Here is a 17,845-nt window from a genome sequence, read left to right as displayed (position 1 = left end):
ATAAATTATAGAGTGTCTTATAGGATACTCTATAGTATACCTAATCTACAGCTCGACAATGTCTAATTAAAACTCGAAGCAAACTTAATGACGATTGAACTGGATTCAATTAAAATAAGTTGATACCTAATTTAGTTCTTTTCGTGTCAAATTCAAGACTAACTAATGCCTTGCTCATTAGAGTATCTCCTCTACTAAGTTCAACTTGAACTGAAGCCAGACCTAACCTATACCTCGCTCATTAAATCAGGTCTATCTTGTCCTAATTTGAGTATGACCTAGACCTAATCTCCCTCCTCTTTATTTTAGACCTAAATTATTCTAATCCACACCCAACTTAATGTTAATTATTAAAATAAATAATAATTCTGCAAGGAAACAATTCAAATTCAAACTTGGTCCAGACCTAACCTATACTTTGCTAATTAAATCAAATCTATCTTGTCCTAATTTGAGCATGACCTAGACCTAATCTCCCTCCTCTTTATTTTAGACCTAACTTATTCTAATCCACACCCAACTTAATGTTAATTATTAAAATAAATAATGATTCTGCAAAGAAACAGTTCAAATTCAAACTTGCTCCAGACCTAACCTATACTTTGCTAATTAAATCAAATCTATCTTGTCCTAATTTGAGCATGACCTAGACCTAATCTCCCTCCTCTTTATTTTAGACCTAACTTATTCTAATCCACACCCAACTTAATGTTAATTATTAAAATAAATAATGATTCTGCAAAGAAACAGTTCAAATTCAAACTTGCTCCAGACCTAACCTATACTTTGCTAATTAAACCAAACCTATCTTGCCCTAATTTGAGCTTGACCTAGACCTAATCTCTCCCCTGTACCTCAGACCTAACCTATTCTAATCCACACCTAACTTAACGTTAATTAATAAAATAAACAATAATTCTTCTACGAAACATTCCAAACTCAAACTCGGTCCAGACCTAACCTTTGCTAATTAAACCAAATCTATCTTGTCCTAATTTGAGCATGACCTAGGCCTAATCTCTCCCCTGTACCTCAGACCTAACCTATTCTAATCCACACCTAACTCAACGTCAACTAATAAAACAAACAATTCCTCTAAAAAACATTCCAAATTCAAACTAGGTCCAGACCTAACCTCAAATATCCAATACCATAACCTCAAAACACACAATGTCTTTAAGCAAACCTATCCTCCGACGCTCCTACCAAAGTTTTCTCATCTTTCGAACCCACGCAGCATCTCAATACAGACAAATCAAAGATTCCTTCGGTTATCAGTGGATCAAAGTGTCATGGCCACATCTAACCATCAAATAGATTGAACGAAACACGATGAGGCAACACAATGGGATCACGGCTTCATTGTTCCAGCGGAATTGTTAACCTTTAGCTTTTTCCCTGCTGCAACAGCAGCGGCCCGTTTCTTCCGTGATGGTAATAGTGGCGTGCGTAGGGTCAATATTGCATGGAAATCGTTGACGTAAGCCGTCGTTGGCCCTCGCTACGTTCGCTGTCTACGGTGTTTATAACCATGGACTGTGTGTATGTTACGCGGGTCATGGTTCCGTTCCTATCGCGATGATGAGATCTACCACTCCGGTCCCTTCCTCGTTGATATTTCACGGTTGCTACTTTGTACATCGTTCGGGGGTGACAAATGGCCTACGTCACGGATCACAGGACTCCGCAGAATTTTATGGACACGCATTAACCGACGAGTCATGCTTCAGGAAATTGAACAGAGATTCGATATCCAGTAAACAGAAAAATGAATTGTTTAACCCATTGCCGCACTTTTAGTTTCAAAATCCTGCTCGGGAACGCAGATTTTTTTTAATTCTTTGCTTCGACTTGTTCAGGTCATGAGAAATCGTACAGAAAATCCACTTGCAGGTTATTCTCTTTTGTGTCAGTAAGATAATAATAAAAGTGTTATTAAACATACGATATAGTAAAAGGTGAATAAAAATATTATATACTAAAATATTATTAAAAATCGAGATGAAATTTTTAATAACTTTTACTTAGTTTATAAATGGAATGTATGGTGGTGACGTTAAAATTGATTTCGCAGCCAACAGAGTGAAACACAAAATTCGAGGAATAAAGAACAATTTTATTTTTAAACGTACAGTGGTAACTGCGAAATATCAGTTTCAATGTAGAGCTGGAAAAAACCGTGACCACCCGTTGAAATTTTTTATGGAACGTGAAGCAGTTAAAGTGCGACGAAACGCTGCGAAAATAATAGCGAAATGTGTAGATTCGGCGACGTGTCTGTTGTTACCAAGAAACCGATTCTTTTTTTAATTATTTTTCGGTTCTCGCTGAAAGGTCATAGTGTCCGTTCGAACCAGGAAGGGTCACGGCACTGCCGTTGCACCCTCCCCAACTTTCCATTGATTTTGAGCACCGTGGGTGTGTCACCGAGCACGTGCTTCCTGGGAGTAAAACTGGAAATTCTCTCAGGTAAATAAAACCCTGTACACTATCTAAAATTGAAACTATCGTATCGAATAATTCAGTTTCACTACTCGAGTAGAATACACGTGAGAATACTTTTTATTTTATCTAAGGAAAATTTTTGTTTCGTATTTCATGAAATGAATAAAGATAGAATTAGTCTGTAGGAATCGACTTTTCTATGCAGTAATAAAAAATAATCTAAAATTGAAACCATCGAATCGAATAATTCAATTTCACTACTCGAGTAGAATACACGTGAGAATATTTTTTGTTCTATTGTCTGAGGAAAATTTCTGTTTCATATTTTATAAAATAAATGTAAATAGAATTACTCTGTCTAAGACTATAATACATTAGTCAGAGTTGACTTTTCTGTGTAATAATAAAAAATAATCTAAAATTGAAACCATCGAAACGAATAATTCAGTGTCACTATTCGAGAATATTTTTTATTCTATTATCTGAAGAAATTTTTCGTTTCATATTTTATTAAACGAGTGTAAATAGAATTACTCTGCAGGAATTGGCCTTTCTGTGCAGTAATAAAAAATAATCTAAAATTGAAACCATCGTATCGAATAATTCAATTTCACTACTCGAGTAGAATACAGGTGAGAATATTTTTTGTTCTATTGTCTGAGGAAAATTTCTGTTTCATATTTTATAAAATAAATGTAAATAGAATTACTCTGTCTAAGACTATAATACATTAGTCAGAGTTGACCTTTCTGTGTAATAATAAAAAATAATCTAAAATTGAAACCATCGAATCGAACAATTCCATTTCACTATTCGAGAATATTTTTTATTCTATTATTTGATGAAATGTGTTTCATATTTCATGAGATGAATGTAGATAGTAGCAGAATTACTTTGTAGGAATTGACCTTTCCGTGCAATGAGATTATCAAATTAACGAACAATGTGATTCAGATAGTTACCTGCACATCTCGTTCTGAAATGGGCGTTCCATAGACAACGAGATTTTGTTAAACGTTACGCTCTCTGAAAATTGGTAATACAAAGGGGACAAATAAGGGGAAATTGAATCGGTTCCCCCTTTAACCATTCCGTTGTTCGGTCTGCGGTAGTCAAACTTCTCCACCCGTGTTTCTAACTCCATTCCGCGTTAAATACTCCTAACTCCTGTGCTCTGCAGTTCTAGCAACTCGAATTAGTCGCGAATATTAATAACGACAATTCTAATGACGTCCTTATCGTGCTGCGGTCGATCACATCTACGGCGATGAGCAGCGTCCTGATCGTTGCCGAAGATGTCTAATTCGAGAACGAGGGTTGTAGGAGCCTGAATAATTAATAGAAAAATAATTTACACTAATAAACACGTATTCTTGTAACTATTAATTGATATTGTAGCAGTTTGAAGCATACACTACGTTATTAAACTATCAAATTTTATAACAGTCATCAAGGAAAATAATTTCTAAAGTGTTCCAATTAAGTCTAATTAGATAGCTTAAATCCTACTTAGATAAATTAGATACGCCAAGATGAACAGAAATCTCCAATCTCCATTTTCCTGAAACCTGACTCAAAATGAATGACTAACAAATCGTAACATACAAGACAACCGACGTGAAATAAAAATGTTTAATAACGTAACTAAGTCGAAAATACTACAACGCAAACATCGTAACGTCAATTAATAATTGTCCCCGCATTCCTCTGCTACAAAAGAAAAACTACCGGAGAACGCTTAAGACGTTCACGGCGCTTAACGCGTTAATGATCAGCAGGATAATTGAATGAGACATCGATCGTTAATCTCATTCCAGCCCAAGGCTATTTAGTTAGATATTAATTGTGGCGAGAATCTAATCCTCGAGCCCAGACCCAGATATGATTATCTAGATGTATTCTAATTGAGGTTGGAGATCAATCCCTTAATCCCACATGAAACATTCATAGCATACCCTGACTCGAACGCGTATGGATTCAGATCTAGTCTAGACCGGGTCTACAATCAAATCCCCATAAACACCGCGTACAATCGGATCCCAAATGAAACCCCATCTAATCCACACCCGGCCAAACAGTCCAGGTGCGATATCCAGGTCAATCCCCATCCCTTAACCCCCGCGGAGCCAGGCTGCAGCGAAAAAATTTGAAAAACACGCGAGTACAAGTCGCTGGCTCCAAGGGCGGGAAAGGAGGACGTAGACCAACAACCGCTCCCCCCATCTCTGCCCCTCGAAAACAATTCCATTCCGCGTACCACCACCCCTCCGCCCTTCCGCCCTCCGGCCACCCCTACCACGGGCACCCGGCGTCGTCGTTTTCGGCGCCGAAGCCTCGACGAAGGAGGCGCTCGCGTCGATAGAGCCGCGAGAGGACGGGTCTCTCTCCTCGCCTTGCTCCAACGTGGCTCGCGTCCACCCCCCCGCCGCCCCTCGCAGAGCACATCCCCGAAGAAGTTTACATTTTCCACGGCCACGTTGGAGCTCGCCACGTATCCAGCTCGTCCCGCTCGGAAAACCGTCGGCCAGTCGCTTATTCCGTCAGGCATACCCTAAGATCCATCATCCCGCATCCTCTATCCGTAGGATTGATCAGATGAGATTTGAGCCCTGACTCTTGGCGTCGGCCTCGCACCTAGCCCCACCTCCGGCCATTTTGTTTGTTTTCGAGCCGTTCCTGGCCAGTTCCGCTCCGAGATCCACGTGTGCCGCTGGGACAGTGGGAGGGAGCTGGTTCCGCTGGGCAATTCGTGCGGGGTTCCAAGTGCCGGACGCAGTGCCGTGTCAGTGTTCCCCGCGCGCTTCTCGGTGGACCGCGATCAACGGACAGGAAGGAATACATTGGGCTAGGGGTGGAGAGTGGACCGGGCAGTGACGACTCGGCTTAGTGAAGTTTGTGACTCGTTGATCGTGGGGGGTAGTTGACTGCTGGCTGTTGCGATTCAAGAGAACTCTGGTGTGCCAGTTCGGCTGGTGGTGTTTGTGATCGCTGGTTCGCTAAGGGAGGATTGTAAGCGGTTCGCTGGGATTGTTGGCGAGGATTCTAGTGGGCCAGTGAGAAGATTGATGATTCTTTAAGGTGCTAATGGGTTGGCTTCGAGAATGACTGGGGGTTTAGGGTCTTTAGGGGATACGGACTTGGCTGTTTTGCTGGAGGACACTGTGTTTTTGGATTCAGTGGGGAATTGCCAGTGAAAAGTGCAAGATCAAGGCGCGCCACGGTCACGTTTCCGAATTGATCGAGAGCTGTCCGACGCTGGAGTAGAGACGCTTCCTCGTGACCTTTCGGAAATCCATCTCGGTCACACCTCGGGGTGGGCTCGTCGCGGTCCTCTGAATTGGAAGGATCGCGTGTAATCCTGCAATTTTCCTGAGAGCTGCCTTGGGGAGTTTCTATGGAATACTGATAGCCTGTTTTCGCGAGCTTCGTCTTGTCCCTCTTTAGGGTGGCTAAGAGGTCCAGACTGTAGTTATACGAAATGTGACGAGAGGAAAGAGAAGGAGAATTTTGAAAAATCCTCGGGGCTACCTTGGGGAATTCCTCTGGCAAACTGCTAGCTTATTCCGTGAGACTTTGTCTTGTCCCTTTTTAGGAGAGCTAAGTGGTCCAGACTGTGGTTGAACGAAACCTGACTGGCACAGACGATTAAGGACTTTCAACGATCCTGTGAGCTACCTTACAAGACTTCTATACAATTCTGATAGTCCGTCTCCTGAAGCATCCTCTATCCTTCAGAGCAGCTAAGTTCCCAGACTAGCTAAACGAAACCTGAGTGGCAAAGAAGATTAAAGACTCAACTATCCTGAGCTATTAGAAGACTTCTATATAATTCCAATATTCAATGTCCTGAAGCATCCTCAATCCTTCAGAGTAGCTAAGTTCCCAGACTAGCTAAACGAAACATGAGTGGCAAAGAAGATTAAAGACTCAACTATCCTGAGCTATTAGAAGACTTCTATATAATTCCAATATTCAATGTCCTGAAGCATCCTCAATCCTTCAGAGCAGCTAAGTTCCCAGACTAGCTAAACGAAACCTGAGTGGCAAAGAAGATTAAAGACTCTCAACAATCCTGAGCTATTAGAAGACTTCTATATAATTCCGATAGTCCATGTCCTGAAGCATCCTCAATTTTTCATTAGGATAGCTAAGTGTCCAGACTCTAGACTTTCGAAACGTGACATGAGAATGAAGATTCCGAAGAATCTTCCGGTAAGATTTGTAGCAATTTAAGTGTTAAATTGTGAGAGGATTCCCATGAGGAAGATCGAGGAACTGGAGGGATTGGGAAGAAGCTGGAGCTCCAGTGGGAGTAAATGTGTCTGGCCCGTAACGATGGGTAGAATTTGTTCGAAGTGATTCAGGGAAACGATCATTGTATAGATCGCCTCGAACCGGTGAGTTCGAGGCGGCTCGCCGCGGAGGATGGGTCAGGATTGGTGTGCACGTAGGAGGAAACGATCGAGCAGCGGTTGCTGCCCCTGCGGACCACGTGTTCATCCCTCAAGTAGGTTAGTGAGACGAACAGATAGATTTTAATCCTACGAAATGGACCGGATTGAAATTGGTTTTGGGCAACGATCCTGGGGGGATTCCGAATTGATGGGCTTTATTGAATCCTGAGAGTTATGACGTACCTTTTGCTTCTGTTTTTAGTTGTTAGTGGACAGGGGATGGCTCGATGTGAATGTTGAACGACTGGTGGTAGTAATCGGTACTGTGTGTCGTTAATAGTGGCTTCAATGAGATTTCTTTTTGTTTTTTTTACTGCATTAGACACGAATATTTTTTGACGAATTTTTAATGCTAGTAATTGTTGGTTTTCGGTAGTTCGAATGGAATCTGGGAAATTTAAGATTATAGTTTGGTGGGAGACTCTTTGAGGAATTATCAGTGGTACTGGTTATCGTGTATTTCACTGTAGATGGTTAGAATAATTGTTTAAAGGTATATAGATAAATATTGAGGTATTTTTGAGTATTTGACAGGAGTTCAAGCTGATTTTTCGACGATCGAGCTATAAATTACGCTCTTCGTGACTGGTTACAAGCATGAAATGCATGCACGTGATACATTGTCAATGATGAATCGGAGGGACTGACAGACACGCGGAAAAATGGTCCGTACCTGTTGGATAAACATGCACCAATGGTTATCATATTTCTCTGATATTCGTGCGTTGATTGATCGTCGTTTAATTAGAAACAGAACTCACCGAGATTTATAGGCAATTAGTTCAAACGACTCTACAATCTTAAATCTGTTAAAATATAAACTAACAGTCTCATGCAATATTCGATAAACATATTTTAAATAATTGTCCACAATATTATTCAAAAAAGTAATTAAATGATTCATTGAATATTTTAAAATTATTACATGAACTTCATTATTAAAAAATTGTGTTAAATCGTTCCTTAAATTTTCTTAATGAAACTAGTGGTTTAAACAAGCATTTCAAATTTTCTTTTTCGAGATTGCATCTGGAATAGAGAAATTGGTGAATGATATTTCGTATAATGACATTGTCATTCATACTTATTAAGCGGTTCTGTCGCCATTCATCAATCATTTCGAGTTCATGGACGATTGAAAGAGAACACTGGAGCGTCTTTTTGATGGTAAAGCCCCATCGCACCGGCTCCAATTAATCTTCTCCGTGAAAGAAAATCGCTCGGAGAAACTTTTTCAAACGCTGACGAACTTGCCGGTAATCGAATTCACCTCGAGCCCCATTCACGTGACACACGCCCTCACGTTTTCTTTTCCTTAAAATTTACTTCCTTTCAGCGAAAATTACGCGTCAGCCCGTTCTTTCTGCCAGAAAAATCAATCGTTGTCATAAGAACCTCGTCCTCTCAACCGTGAAAGAACCCCCGATGCTTTCGAATGCATTTCGGTTGATCGTATCGATGCTCGAACTGAATTTCAAACTTCCACGTCGTAGAACTTCGGTTATATACCTCCAACTGAAAGATTTGAATTCCAAATCGCTCAAAGAATGATGTTTATCAAACGAATTTCCGAATTTTCAATATCCCCGGGTTACAAATTTCCAAGTTTCTACATTTTCCAATTCACTATTTTCCAAGTTTCCACATTTCTCAGTTTCCCACTTCTCAATTTTCCTATTTTCCTATTTCCCAATTTTCCAATGTCTAGTTCTCAACGTCTAAATTTCCACTTTTCTAATTTTCCTGACTTTCCAAGTATCCCATTTTCCAACTCTACATTTTCAGTATTCTATTTTCCTAATTTTCCAATGTTCCGAATATCCATTTCCCGAACTTCTAAATTTCAAGCTTCCATTTTCCTAATTTTCTACCATTTGATCCATTTCCCCCATTTTTTCCAATTTTCCAGTGTTCAATTCTCAACGTCTAAATTTCCATTTTTCTAATTTTCCTGACTTTCCAAACATCCCATTCTCCAACTTCTAAATTCCCAACATTCCATTTTCCTAATTTTCCAATGCTCCGAGTATCCATTTCCCCAACTTCTAAATTTCAAGCTTCCATTTTCCTAATTTTCCACTTTCCATCTGCCATTTCACCCATTTCCCCCAATTCCCCAATTTCCCAACATCCAAGACTCTTAATACCCGAATTCCCGAAAAATTCGTCGAATCGACCAGCACTCTTTCCCAAAGAAAATATAATTCTCCGCTTCCCCTGCCCCGGCCACCGTAGAACAATTTCATTTTCCGCCAAAGTAGACCCGAAGATTCGACGAATGCCTTCTGGCAGACACAGTAGACACGTTTCTCCGGCGAGGACCGAGAAAAGTGCATTTATCGTTCATTTCACGCCCGGCCGCCGCCGACATCTTCCTCAATTTCCGCTTCGACTGTTGACACGTGCCCGAGACGCTCGTTCCGGGGGCTTGAAAGGCTGCCGGCGCGACTCGAACCGTTTACCTTCCGACACCCGAGGCAGGTAACACGTGACATCGGGCCGCGATGGGGAATAGCTGAAAGCACGCGAGACGCGAGACGTTTTCAACCCCCTCGTCGACGGCTCGCATGACGACCGCTGGAACTTCTCGATATTCCCTCGTCACTGCCGAAAGAATCGACTTTGTATTTCCGGCACGCGATCTCTGGTAGATCTACGAAAGTCAAAATGCATGACTGTGCTCGCTGGTTCCTGATGGGAAAGTAACGAGAATGAATTGAATATTGGGGATGGCGTCTTTGGAATATATGTGAATTTTTAGGGATGATTGAAACGTATTGGTTGGATTTAGGAGTGATCTATTGTGTATTAGTATGATTGAGAGGTTGAGTAATTGTATTTTGGAATAGGTGTTTAGGAATGTTTAGTGTTTGGAGATTGATTGGAAGTTAGATGGCAAGTAGTGGTTGCTATGGTTATTAGTAGTGTGATTGTTAGTAGTTACTATGGTTAGTAGTAGTTACTATAATTACTAGATTCTATTGTAACTATTATTACTTACTATAATTATTAGTGGTTGGTATAACTATTAGTAGTTACTATAAGTATTAGTAGTTACTAGTAGCAAAATCTTTACATAGAAAAAAATAGTTGGATTAATTATAGTATTTCTAATATTTTTTTATATACTTAGAATAATCTAGAATATTAAGAATTTAATATTTTTAAACGTCTGAATGCTTAAAAAATGTAGTAAACTTTTATACTAGAAAGACTTCTTAGTTGAATATCTCCGAGTAGTCGACTTGTTTCACTGTAACTACAGCAGTTAATGCATGTCTGTCACTAGCTGGAATTATCTACTGTCCCAAATGATTTAATATATTAAGCTCCATTGATTTGATCATTCAAAATGTTGATAGTCCTATCGAGCTTCATTCACATATCGATACGGGGCTAATGAAAAATCGATGCACCGAGAGATGAAAGGTGTTTGGCAGATTATTATTCGTTACCAGTAATGGCGCCGATATATTTGTTCCTTTGGCACATTTGCGGGGCGTTGAGTTCGTCTCTTGACATGCTTGCGGGTAAAATTAATTAAGCAACGGGATTAATGAAGAGCGAGGACGTTCTTGAATTTCTCTTTAGACCCGGCTGTGAAAGCGGCGTGGTCCGGGGGATACTGGGACGGCGAATTGAAAGAAATTGGGAACAGTCGTCCATTGTTTTCGAATGTCTAGCCCCGCTGTGTACCAAAAACAAAACTATCAAACGATCCGCTCACGCGTCGCTCAAAAATACGTTACTCGAGTGTCTGACCACTTGCTGACTGATTCTACTGTAACGACAATATCTACACAAAGAAAACGTGTAGCGTGTGTACCTACTAGCAACTATAAAAGAGAGGAAAGTATTTGTTATTAATTTATTGAAAAACGGGAAATTCTCCTTAAGTAGATACACCCTGCACGTGGTCAGACAATTGAGATAAGTCTTTCTGGTAGTAAGAGGACTACTGTTTATGGAGATTATAATTCATTTGCCTTGTTTTCGAATGTCTGATTACGTACAGGGTTTATCTACTTAAATATCAGTTTCTTATCAATGAAATTACTGAATACAACAGACAACAGAAAGGTAAATTGATGATTAATTCGCTGAGAAGGGAGAGCAATATTTCCAGTAGATTCAACCGTACTTTGTCCGACGACCAACATATATTTACTACGAACGTACTGATTCATTCTCCTCCATGGACTGCGTCTGACTATGTACACACCGTATCTACTTAGACGAAAGTCTCCCTCAGCGAATAAATTGTTGATGCGTTAACCGTAGGATGGATGTAGAAATTAATTATTAACTCGCGAAGAAGACGAAATTATTTAAGTAGTATATACCGTACATGGTCAGACTCGGTTTTATTTCACGTGTAAATAATTCCTCGCTTTCCCAGGCACTATTTCGTTAATATAAAATGATTGAAGGAACGTGGATATATTCACGTGACGGGGTCGCGTTATTTTCTCGGTCAGTTACTCTTCCGACGTTTTCCACCCGCTGAGGTGCCATTATTGTCGTAAAGAAGTCACGGGGGTGCAGTTCCAAGAAAAATTCGTTCCTTGAGAATATCTCGGAAGAATTTGTCACAGAATTCGTTCAACGACTTGTTACGAATGAAACGAAATGTCCACAAATTTGTAATAATTAATAATATTTTATAAACAAGTAAAATTATAATATATTAATTTTTTAAAAATCTTTCAATCGTGTTTCTACGATATACATCTCATATAAGATATTTGAATGTATATTCTGGTACAAAATGCTTGAATATTTAATAATCTGTGTCAATGTTGACCCAACCATCAGTGACATATGGTTAACAAGACTAGGACACAGTTTGTGCTCGGAGCAATCGTCGAAGGAAATTCTGGAGTTTGACGACGTACACCGGAACATACAGACAGCGTGTATGAGAAGTAATTGTAGTAGTTTCGAGGAACGTGAAATTTACTGTTATGGGCTCTGGCTTCCAAATGGATCAATAATGATCCATCTTCCACGCCAGTCTTCGATGTTCCAGGAATTTTCAATTGCTCTGAAAGTTTCGGTTAAATTCAGCGGCAGAGCTCGTTGTTTCATTTATTTTCAGCTGGTACTTCTCAGTATTCAATGTATAATTCAGCAGCTCTGAGTAAGTCGATTTTTCAATTCAGTGCTAATTGCATAATGCATCTGTATTTTGCATTATTAATTTTCCACTGTTCCGGGGGTTCTGTTCCAACAACTATTCCTCGAAAGGGAAGCAGTAAAAACAAATTGCAAAGCAAATAGAGTGAAGCACGAGGTCATGCGATCTCATTCGACCTGACTTAATTAGTTCATCCCTTAACTAAAAATCCTATCGTGTAGGAAACACTTTAAAAACCAAAATATTCAAAACCTATGTTTCCAACCCCATCGAAAAGCAAGATCGAAAAGATCCAGCACCCCCAAGAATTTGGGTCACCCAATTTTTCACTGGACTCGAAAATCAATTTTCCCAGTGGTCCATTGTGCAGACGAAATTTCGTTAAAATCTGCGAAACACGAGAAATTGAGGCGAACAATAGTTATGATGGATTGCAATATTCCATTGTTTGTTTCGTTAAACAAGTGGCTGGAATTTCGAGAGACTTCCATTAGTTAGGATTCGGCAGTGAACGCGTTAAAGGGTTGGCTCGATGGATCGATGGTGCAGGCTGAAGTGTCGTTGACTAATCAAAAATTTAATTAATAGACCGCGAGCCGGTTATTAGTGATATTTCCTCGGATCAACCCACCCCCCGCCATTCGAGCTAACCCTCTGCCACAACGTCGGCGATCCGAACTGATCGATGTTGTGACGTAATCAAGAACCCCCACCCCCACCCCCGAGGTTTGACGTCATTGATGCCCTCAAATGCGCGTGGCCAGGTGCGTATCAGAGAATCTCTGCAGCGCGCCCCTTGCACCCTCTGTTTCTCGCCCACTTACCCCCCACGAGAAGTCAACCCTTCCCTTCTTTTTCCCTCCCCCTCCCTTTTCCTCTTTCGTCTCGCCAGCCTTGCACTGTACGCGATTAGAAAAATGGAGCGAAGGCTTTGCACGTTAATCCTTATTCGAGTAAATATTACGATGGGAATGTGTATTAATTAATAGAGAATAGAGAGTATACCAAACGAGGCGCAAAATAATGGATAATGGGGAATGCGTGAAATGAAGCATTGAATAATAGATAATGGAGAATGTGTGGTATGAAGTATAAAATAACAGAAAATAGAGAATGTATGAAATGAAGCATAAAATAATAGACAATGGAGCATGTATGAAATGAAGCATAAAATAATAGAAAATCGGAGATTATAGAATCAAGCATGAAATAATAGAAAATGGAAGATATACAATATGTACTGCATAAAATGATGCAATGTTGAAGTAGATATATTGTATATTATTAATTAACGAATTACTAGGATGTAAATGTTTATAATCGGACATTGGGGCACTCGTTTTTGTATTTTACTGTTTAGAATTTATGTGTTACTGAAAATTCGTAGAAACTGGAGTTCCTTTTTTATTTGCGCTCTCGAAATGTGAAATTTATGGAACAATAGTATGATATAAAAATTTTATGGGTTACTGGGGTGATTGTTGGTGGAGACGTGATTCCTAGGGATTTTTCCTTTTTTCTCTGCTCTCAGTGCTGGAGGAAATAATCCGGTTAACTGGGTATCAAAGTGTTACTGGTCCAATAAGCGGGAAATTGGACTCGGAAATTGGAGAAAGGATCCTGCTACTTGGCCTGATCCGATTAATGATAGCTAATCTGGGGAATTCTGTGATCTTTTGATCATTTCTCCTTAGAGTTGTTCTTAGAACTTTCTTTTAACCAGTGTCTGTCTTTTTTTTCATTTTTGAGGATTTTGAAATTTAGAATTTGGTAGATTGATCCCCTTTAAGGTTAGGCACTGCTGCATAACCTGTTCCTTAACCATTATAATTATACTTATTTTTCATATTCTAATTAATTAATTAATAGTTTCATTTTCGTCTACATTCTCCTCTTTCATACCATCAAGTTTCCTCATTAAAAAAAGAACATTTGACCTACATTAACTGAATTAATTTAGCAAAGTGCCTTTAATAATGTTTTAATTAAAATTTCCACAATATTGTCATCCTAGACCATCAAAAAATGATTCTACAATTTTCAATTTAAAGCTTCAAATTTTCTCGAAAGTTTCGAAGTGTCCGAAACAATTCCCTATATGTTTCTCATGATTCATCTTATTCTTTCGTTGATTAATATATAATTATCAGATCCGAAAAATATTTTTTACAAACACAACGCTCGGATTCGCGACGAATAAATATATTTTGGTTCTCGAACTCTCGTAGAATACGTAAAAAGATCCCTAGACCCAGACGGTAGACGGACACCGCAGGAATCTACCTTATCAACGCGCCTTCCTCCTCTGCCTTATCATCTCAGCAATATTGAAAATGCTTCCGTTATCAAGAGAGTATTAAATTCGTGAGCAGTTTCATAAAATACCCCATCGCCGCTCTCCTCTCGGTCATCTTATGAATAATTTATAATTCGTCCGACCATACGACACGTTTTTATTTGAACAGCCTTACGGAGAAGTAATTTCGGATATTTTAGTGTCCATCAACGAAATATTTCACCCTCCACTCACCGAATATTAGAGAAAACCGTATTAACCCTTTGCACTCGAGCGGTGACCCTCACTCACCACTTGATTTCGTATAGTGAAACTATGAAATTTGTTATTTAATATTATACCTTGTACAATGCATCGATTTGAGAAATATTTAAATAAAATAGCTTTGTTCCTCAATGAACGTGTAATTTCTCTTCGAGTTAGTTTCACTAAATATCTTCATCTCATCAGAAAATATTCAAATGTTTCTAGTGAAAAACTTCTGAGTGCAAAGGATTAAATCTTTCAACGTATTATTACAATATCCAACGTTTTTCAATATTTTGTACAGTCTCCCATAAAATAAATTATTCCTCTGTATTTCCAGTAAACGATAGATTTCACCCTTTGCGCTTCATAGGCGCCTTTCGATTCGGTAGAGCAGGATTATGAAGTATAATATTTAACTTAAATATTATGTAAACATAAAATAAAGTTAAAATTAAAGTTAAATATTATATAAACATAAAATAAAGTTAAAATTAAAGTTAAATATTATATAAACATAAAATGAAGTTAAAATTAAACGTAAATATTATATAAGAATAAAATAAAGTTAAATTTAAAATTAAAGTATATTATTTGAGTTTCGTATGATGCATTGATATTTGAAATATTCAGTTCTTTAATTTACGATCTCGCTAAGCTAGTTTCAAGGAATGTTGATTGAATGTCATCAGAAAATGCGTTGGGTAATTTTCGTAGAGGACTCTTAAGGTTTAAAGGGTTAAATGATTGAAAATGTAAATAAGTGTTATTTGATGGAGATTAGACTTTTCTGTAAAATCCTGGCTATTTCAAAATGGCGAAGATTGTAATGGTCGTATTACACTCTGAAGCTCCCAAGCTTCCATTTGTCGAACACGATGTCTTTCATTTGCCAGCTACTTCGACAGGAAGTCGGTACGAATGTAGGTCGCTGCAGCCGGTTGAATTGATTTTCCATGGGGCATGGGCCACCATTGTGATCTTCTGTTTACGGAGCTCCCGATAACCAACGAAGATCAAGGGAAGCGAGCTTCCTGGAATTTTATTCGTGAGCTGCGATGTCGGGTCCATGGAAACCTCCTCTTGAAAGCAGACACGCGGAAAATTGCTAGACTCCCGACAACGGAAGTGAGAGTTGGAAATGCTTTCGTACGAAATAAGTCATACATACCGATTAGAACGGTTGAAAGAATATTTTTAAAGTATCCTTCTCTCTGCTTAACGAAAATTCAACTCGAAAGATATTGAAATTTGAAATATCTCCTTGTTAAATATTAAATACTAAATTTGAAATTTTTAAATATAATAATCCTTAACGTGGCAGTTTTAAATTTCAAATTTTCGAATATTCGCAATTTCAGAAGTTTCGATGAACTCCCAAATATTAGAATTTATTTTTTGATTACAATTTTTTAGTTCAAAATTTGAGATACTTTTTCCAGTTGAGATTTAATATATTTATTTTTATTCAGTTTTAATTTTGAACGTTTTGTTGGATCAAAGTTAAATGAACTAAGTGGTGTTTATAATTAATTTTTTAGTGTGACAGGTATCTAAAGAGAACGTTGCAGACATTTTTCGATCTAATATTTTAAACTTGACCAGGATCTCGCCACGACGCGGCCTGACCTCACATTCATTAATTTTTAACGCTGTTCCATTATTGAATGGAAACATTTGCAATTTTATCGTATTTTTCGAGGAGGAAAAGTACGGAGATAACCGACTCGAATGGAATGGATGTTCGGTAGAATAACGGTGCGGTGGTTCATCGATCGAAGTGAAATAACATCGGAGAAAAATCAGTTCACGGAAGAATTCATTTAGGGATGTACGAAGGGGGCTGGAAACTTCTCCGTTAAGTCTCACTTTTTTTCTCGGTCGGTATTAAAATTATTGGAGTTGAAAAATTGAATTTAAGGGACGGGGACAGGCGGCATATCGATCTCGGAATAATTTCGAAAAATTCAATAAGCTTCTCGTATTTCCAGAAACATGGAAATTATTCAAATGTATTAAATTAAATTAGAATGTCAGAATTTTCCAAGATCGATTTTCTTCGGACAACCAAAAAGGAACAATTTAATGGAACAGATGAACTCAAATTTCCTGAAATATTGAATTCAGCTGTTAATTATCACTAATTTTTAATGAAATTATTGAATATTTCCCAAACATTTAATTTAAATGTGAATTCTTTTCGAATATTTACTTAAAATCTGAATTAATTTCTCGAACATTCCATTCTCAATTTAATTAAATCCCTTAATGGAGTTATTTATGTGAACGAATGAATAATTAATTTTCCATAAATTATAACAAACTTCGGTTATTCAGTCCCAAACAGTTCGTAATTTAATCGAAACGCCACACTTGCACCATTCGAAATTAATTAAAGCAATAATGAATAATAACTGAACGAAACGAGAAGCCGCATTATTCATGTCGGCATTGTTTAACAAAACGGGGTGGTTCTCATCAAACTTCGACGTACATTTGATTGAACGCGGATAAGTACACTCGAATAATTTTAATCGTAATATTCTAATAATAAATATTAAAAACATTATATCTATCTGTTTAACTTACTAATTGGTAAAGTTCCATTTTTTTTCAATTACCACTTATATTCATAATATACACAACACATTCAATAAACAAATCATTACCTTCACAATTTCACAATCTATAACAATAATAGAAATGTTAAAATTATTCAAAACTCGCTCGATACTTCAAAACATTCATTAATGGTTCCATAATTGAATAACATTTGTATTCTTGTATATCATTTTTGTGCCACTCTGAATTGGTTAAAATGACATTTATCTGTTCGAATAATTGATTAAACAATCATCGAGTTATAAAAATTGAATAATGTTCATTTAAGAAAATACTTCGTTCCAGCAGTAAAAAGTTCTGCTCGCTGGGAATATGTAATTCGTTAAACGGCTCGATTAAGAGATGGAAAAGCGGTGAATTTATCGCAATCGAGTTTCCCCGAGCAGGCGACACAGTTTTCCTCTCATTAAAATATTATTATTCGCCCGCTGGGAAATATTTTCTGATAATAGTACCGAGATATGGCGCGACACGTGAAATAAAATGGTAACGCGACGATAATTCGTGACATAGCGATTGTATAATGAGCGTGACTCCCACGCGGACGATCAATCCTTCGATTATTTATGTCTACGCATGAATATTTCATAACAACGGCAACCGGCCGACGAAAGTGTGATCCGCATCCGATCAAGCGTTGAAAGT

General features: G+C 38.2%; 1 protein-coding gene across 7 annotated transcripts in view; it reads left to right on the top strand.

Moving 5' to 3' along the window:
- dnc (phosphodiesterase dunce) overlaps nucleotides 1-17,845 on the top strand; it is a 220,604-nt gene that overhangs the window by 64,801 nt on the left and 137,958 nt on the right. Inside the window, exon 1 of one of the 7 annotated variants that reach the window (XM_031973714.2) lies at nucleotides 6,759-6,956. The exons of the other annotated variants lie outside the window; for them this stretch is intronic. Within the exon in view, the coding sequence (XP_031829574.1) occupies nucleotides 6,871-6,956 (86 nt within the window). The 5' untranslated portion in view covers nucleotides 6,759-6,870. Of the gene's footprint in view, nucleotides 1-6,758; nucleotides 6,957-17,845 lie in introns of those variants that run through there. 7 annotated transcript variants of the gene reach the window in all.

Source organism: Nomia melanderi, chromosome 2, assembly GCF_051020985.1.
Source record: "Nomia melanderi isolate GNS246 chromosome 2, iyNomMela1, whole genome shotgun sequence".
In the NCBI taxonomy this organism is placed as follows: domain Eukaryota; kingdom Metazoa; phylum Arthropoda; class Insecta; order Hymenoptera; family Halictidae; genus Nomia; species Nomia melanderi.
Note: the sequence above shows the minus strand (reverse complement) of the source record. Positions and strands in the feature narration are given on the sequence as shown.